The sequence below is a fragment of the Haemorhous mexicanus genome, chromosome 1 (assembly GCF_027477595.1).
Source record: "Haemorhous mexicanus isolate bHaeMex1 chromosome 1, bHaeMex1.pri, whole genome shotgun sequence".
Classification (NCBI taxonomy): Eukaryota; Metazoa; Chordata; class Aves; order Passeriformes; family Fringillidae; genus Haemorhous; species Haemorhous mexicanus.
In genome coordinates, this window is record NC_082341.1 from 126,600,622 (window position 1) to 126,606,621 (window position 6,000).

A 6,000-nucleotide genomic window follows, 5' to 3' on the forward strand; every position below is an offset into this window, starting at 1 on the left:
TACACATATTCACGAGTGTTCAACATGACAGGTTGAAAGCATCCATGGTTTTTCCCATTTTAGCTGTATAGTTGGTCTATTTGTAAGGAAGAGCAGCTGATAGTACTCAGGGGACACTTGTTACAATAAGCTTTTCTATTACTGCTTTCTTTCTCTGAAGTGAATTCTTCCATCCTAGCTCAAAAATTCTGCAGCTGCTGCACAACAAAGTATTTCCCAAAATTCTATTTACATAGGCAGATACAAAAATAAGCAAATGAGACTCCTTAGGGCCTAAAGCCATAGCTTCTATTTTATTTATTTTTACTGAATGAAGACTATAAATTTTAAACTTCAATTGATATTCAAGACAAAACTTTATTAATAAACTCCCAAGATTAAATTAATTCATCTTGGTAAAATTACTAAAAATTTTGTATTTATCTTACTTCCTTCTAGCATGGTTATATACCAAAGCTAATATAGCACACATCAGTACAGACTGATTACCAAAGGTTATGTAAAGGACTAACAATCTCTTAGTGGACAGAGGAAATTATTTTTACTGTCTCCTCGTTCCAGTTTCTGTTATGGTACTCACATTTCTCAATTTAAATAATTACTGAAAATTTTATCTTCAACAGCATTTCACCAATGGAACTACTAAATACTTTATTAACTACCAATAATTTTATTCTGTTTATATCCCAGAATTGGTTATACAGCTACAGTAGGCACTCATTTTCTTCTTTGAAAAAACACAAGTAGCATCCCGTACTATGACATTTAACAGTACAGAACCAACGTGCATAACCATCCAAGTTCCAATTCACTGAAAGCTTTCCTCACTTAAGTTTGGGGCTTTGGCTTTTTTTAGAACACACCATAAAAATAGTTTAATACTATTTTCTGGAGAAAGCTTTTAAATAAGAACAAATTATTGCCAAATCATTAAATAAGAACACTGCCAGTGTTGAGCAAAGATTGTGCAATAAGTAATCATTATGAAAACAGCTGGAAACACAGAACTTCCACTAACACTAGAAGGTAAAGAATAGAATGAAGTGTAACCAAGAGTGTATGTGTTTTTTCTGGAGATTTCAGTGGCTTGTAAATATTTTCCTCAACCCCGACCCCACTGACTGAAAATACTGGGGTGAAACTCGCAGGAAGTTTTCGTATTGTTACTAGCCTGCATTCTGTGATACAAGTTCACTGGGATCTCAAACTGGCAATGAATTCTGCATTGTCATCTCACACAGTTATTTTACTAAACAGCTGCTTAGACGCGTCTTTAAAAAAAAATTCTATTGATGGAACAAGATTTTTCAAGCAGCACTTTATTTTGTTGTGTGCAGGTAATTTGATGGTAGCCCACCATAGCAGTTTTCAAGGCATAACACAGAAGCACAGTGAAAGCCAACATCTTACAGTCTTTACTGAAGTTGTTTGTGTCATTAATAACATTTGCTCTGCATTCAATCAGATGTAAATACTTACAAGTACAAATCTTATGTGCCTAACTTTACAGAATACATGAGAAGTTATTCCGGTGATAAAAAAAACTAAAATCACCCCTCTAAATAGTCTCACAATTTCACAAATAAATCCAGGGTTTGTAGCATTTAAACTAAAAAGAAGCGAAAGGTAAATCATAGTAATTAAGATGTATTATTAATTAAGTCAAATAAAATCAGTATTATTAATAAAGTCAATCTTTCAAGTTTATGATGTAAATAGTTCATATCTGAACATTGAGGGAAAGGCCATAATAATTTAACACTTGCTACAGCAATGATGTATTTTCTGTACATTTTTAACTGAACTTCCTTACTCTATTTTTACCTGTTCTTCCATTCATAAGACAAGTCCTGCATTTCCAGCTGTTCTGAGAACAACTGTTTACTATTTCTCCAGCACTTGCCTTTAAAGGATTCAGATTACTAAAGATGCTATATCAGAACTTTCTAAAGCAAATCCATTCTCTTCCCTTGTTCTACATTACTTGTACCTTTTCAGAATATTTCTGTGTTTTTATCCAGGAGAACTTTGCACAAGCTTGGGGTTTTTCTGGGAAAATTCTTGAAAATAAGTGCTCTTTCCTTTAAAGGCTTGTCTGGGGTAAGTAAGCTTTTTTTAAGAAAAAATATGATTTGCAAAAAGTTATGCAAACCAGGTTTAAACCAGTCCAGCAATGGCAAATTAGCAACAACACTGTGGTTAGAAAACAGAACACAAGACCTCATAAGCATTAGCTTCTATTATCACGAAAAAAAGGGTTACAGAAAACTCCCATTAAAGACTGTCTACACAGACAAAAATCACTGTAATTTAAATGATACATACAAAGGCTCAAAGTCACAAGTTACTATGCATCCACTGAACTGCAGTAACTGTTCAGGTCGATGCTCAGAGCCATTAGCAAAAAGAGGCAATTTGTTACAAGTTTCAAAACTTCACAGTAGACCGACTAAGAACAGGCTAATCAGATAACTCTTGTAACTTAATCTGAGACTTTTCAGTGGATCTATTAAAATAAAATGTAATTAACCTGGGGCATCACACACTGTTGTATAAAATTACAGCAGTTTAAGAAGTAACTGGAACTTACTCTGTGCAATGTATCATTTTTATCAATAAAATCCATAATATTGTCATAATAGTACAGTGTCAGACCACCGGATGAGTTACACAAACATTTCAGGTAAACACTGTGTATTAAAAAACACTATACTTAATCACAAAAAGGACATCTCTTTGTAGTGTCAGGCAACTTAGAAGATAGCAATAATTATAATAAATTATTCTGAACCAAAAAAACCCACTTAAAATTATAGATACCGGTTTCTTTTGTAAAACATTTTTTCACACTGAACACTTAAACGTAATTGATAGAATTCAGTCTTGAAATCTTACTCACCTGGGAGCATGTCCATGATAAACTTACTAGTTCACTTACTATATTTCCATTTATGCTTCCTGTTTACAAGTCCTTTCCAACATGCCAAACTACATTATTAAATTAGTAGTTTACTAAACATAGGAAAGAGTAATTAGAGCATTGTGCAATTAGCTACATATAGACAAAAAACCTCCATAAATGTCCTTGAGTCTCTTATCAAAAGACAACAGAATACCACGTAAGAAAATAAAAAGTGTCATCTTACAGCTGGTTTTCCTAAAATGAAAGCAATTACAACATCAGGCTTAACACGGCTGTAATTTCAGGAAGTGAGTACTACCCTACACACATCTGACATTTAGACAACATTTGTCATTCATTTATCCTCAACAACCTCATTTAATATGTAACCATTTTTCCCCTTTACAGAAGGAGCAACAGGAATTAGGGTGAGGCACGCTGTAGAAGGTCATTTACTAGGCCAGAGACAGCAACACAGCACAGCTTTTCCAAGTCCTTTTACAAAGTGCCTTTTTCCTGGTTCACAGCTGCCATTTCCTTAGTTTTCACAGTTTCATAAAATACACTTCTTAATAAACTATAGCCTCTATTTTGCAGCTGAGCTTGCAAAAGTCTGCCTATTAGAAGAACAGTATTGCAAAAACGCATTTGCCAGATAGAGCTAATAAAACCAAGACACATCAGACTACCTGCCTAAGCTACTGCTAAAAGAACATTCTGTACAGTATGTTCAATTTCTTGAGCTCGTTTCATTTCAGTAACTCTGAAAGACACACCATGGAATGGGGGGGGGGGGGGGGAGGGAGGGAGGGAGGAGGGGGAGTTATGCTTCTAAACTTCAGGAGAATAATTTTTATCCCAGACAATTCAATTTAACATTTTAACTATTTTTAGCTATACTAAATTCAGGTTATTAAGAAAATAAGAAAATATAACAAATTTCACTCATTTTGTACACTCTTTTTGCGCTGTTCTATTACTAGTGACAAAAAATGTAAGCTATACTGGACCAAAATGAGAGGAAAGGAGATCTAGATGATACAGATACACAAACAAAATGGAAAACTATAAATATCCAAGGAAAAGTAGAGAAGTTGCTGGTTAAACGAGAAGAGACAGGGGCCACGGCCGCAAAACCTAGAGATCTTTTCTCCTGCCCCAGTCGTAATAAAGCACCACCCACTCAGAGCAGCACACAGTGAAAGTGATCCATTCTACCAGAGCAATTTCTGCAGCCCCTATTTAAGAACCCCTTCAGAGCCGGTATGAATGAATAATTCAGCTGGAAATACCTGTCAGGCAGCAGGATGTTCCATCCTACTGTACCTACAGCAATACCATCCGGCCGAGAAAGCCAGACGTTCCCTGTCCACAGAGCTGACACCACACCGCAACCTCATTTTACGGAGAGAAAGAGAACCCCACGGGCAACAAGAGGCTTGGAGCAGGACATGACTGTCCCTGTCCCCCTTGTGCAGGGGAATTACAGCGCCGGAACCCCAGGAACTCGGAGCTGTTGGTCACGGTCCCCACGATGCCACGGGGAGGGAGGGTCCCGCTGACCGCCCACCCCGCACGGTGTGATACACACTGCCACGGCGCCCAGCGAAGTTGCGGCCCTCCCAAGTCCTGGGGAACAGGGATCCCTTCGCCCTTCCCTCTCCTGCCCTGGAAGCGGCGGCATCGCTGCCAGACGCCTCCCTTAGGCGATTCTTCCCCCGCGCCCCGGGCCCGGCGCCTCCCCCCGCGCCCGCCCCGCCCGCCACCGTCCGGGTCCCAGCCTCGCCCCTCACACCTCTGCGCGTCTCACCTCCATCCCGGCCCTTCCCCGCCGCCACCTGCACCCCTCGGCCCCGCCACCCAGGACCTCGATGCCCTCAACTTCTGCCCGGGCGGTTCCTCCCTCCGCGCCGCTCTTCCCGCCGCGACACGCACGCAGGCGCCCGGAGGAACGGCTGCTCCCGACTCCCCGCGCCGCCGCCCGGCCCCAGCGCTGCCCCCGGGCTCCGCCGCAGACGCCTCACCTGCATCGACGCCATGATGGATCCGCCTCCTCCCCCTCCCCTCTGCGCCGCCGCCGGGGCGACCCCGCCCCGCGCGCTCCCCGGTCACGTGCCCGTGCCCACCCGTTGAGCGGCTGCGCGTGCGCGGGGCTTGGGCGGGGCGGGGCGAGGGCAGTGCGGGCGGGCCCCAGGAACGCGGGCGGGCGGCAAACAGGGAGGCTGTTCCGGCGCTGCCCGTACTCTGCTCGCCCTGGGGCGGAGCGGGAGGGGCGCGGTGTCCATCACCGCTCCCCGGGAACGGGTTGATCCCCAGCCGGCTTCAGTTTGCGAAGGTTTTTAGAGCTGTACCTGCCAAGTTTTTAAGTGACTCCCTTAATGCGGACTGCGCCCCCTCCGTTTTGTGGGTTTCTCTGGGCTCCCCTCATGCGTGGTGTGCCCTCGTAGGAGGGCCATATAATCATAGAACCACGGAATGTTAAGGAGTGGGAAGGGACTTTGAAGATTATCTAGATCCGACGCCCCCGCCATGGGCAGGGTCACCTCGCACCAGACCAGGCTGCCCAGAGCCCCTTCCAGCCTGGCTTCGAACACTGCCGGGGATGGGGCATCCACAAACCTCCTCTTCCAGTGCCTCACCACCCTCACTGTAAAGAATTTCTTCCTGATATCCAACCCAAATCTCTCTGCTTTCAGCGTGTCCCATTACTCCATCACTAGATCCCGCTCGGCGGGCCCGAAGGGAGCGGCTCTCCTGCTGGGCGCGTCCCTGGCGGCTGCTCGGCCACGGGTCATCTGATTTTCCTGCACTGGTGTACGAGTCCAAATGAACGTGGGCCTATTTTAAGTCGGAGCATTTCTGGATTCTACGTTTTCCTTTCCTGGACTGGAATAATCCCTGTCCTTTGCACCAGATGATTTTGCCATATCTGTGTAGGTGAAAATAAACAAGCAGCACTCAGTAGTGACCGTGTGCAGTCAATAAATTAAACAGCTTGCGGAAACACGCTTCATAAAGCTGTTATTTCTGCTGTAGTATTTCAGACTTAACGGATCCTCAAGACAAATCTACAAAATGTTTATCCAAAGACAACCTAT

The 6,000-nt window shown here is 43.2% G+C and overlaps 1 protein-coding gene across 5 annotated transcripts in view; it reads right to left on the bottom strand.

Moving 5' to 3' along the window:
• Nucleotides 1–5,066, bottom strand: part of UBE2W (ubiquitin conjugating enzyme E2 W) — a 65,087-nt gene extending 60,021 nt beyond the window's left edge. For 3 of the 5 annotated variants that reach the window (XM_059862356.1, XM_059862349.1, XM_059862340.1), the window contains exon 1: nt 4,927–4,992. In XM_059862356.1, coding sequence (XP_059718339.1) covers nt 4,927–4,941 — 15 coding nt within the window. In that variant the 5' untranslated portion in view covers nt 4,942–4,992. Of the gene's footprint in view, nt 1–4,926 lie in introns of all 5 variants that reach the window. The other 2 variants (XM_059862366.1, XM_059862332.1) reach the window with 2 other exon arrangements.
• Nucleotides 5,067–6,000: the final 934 nt, after the last annotated feature.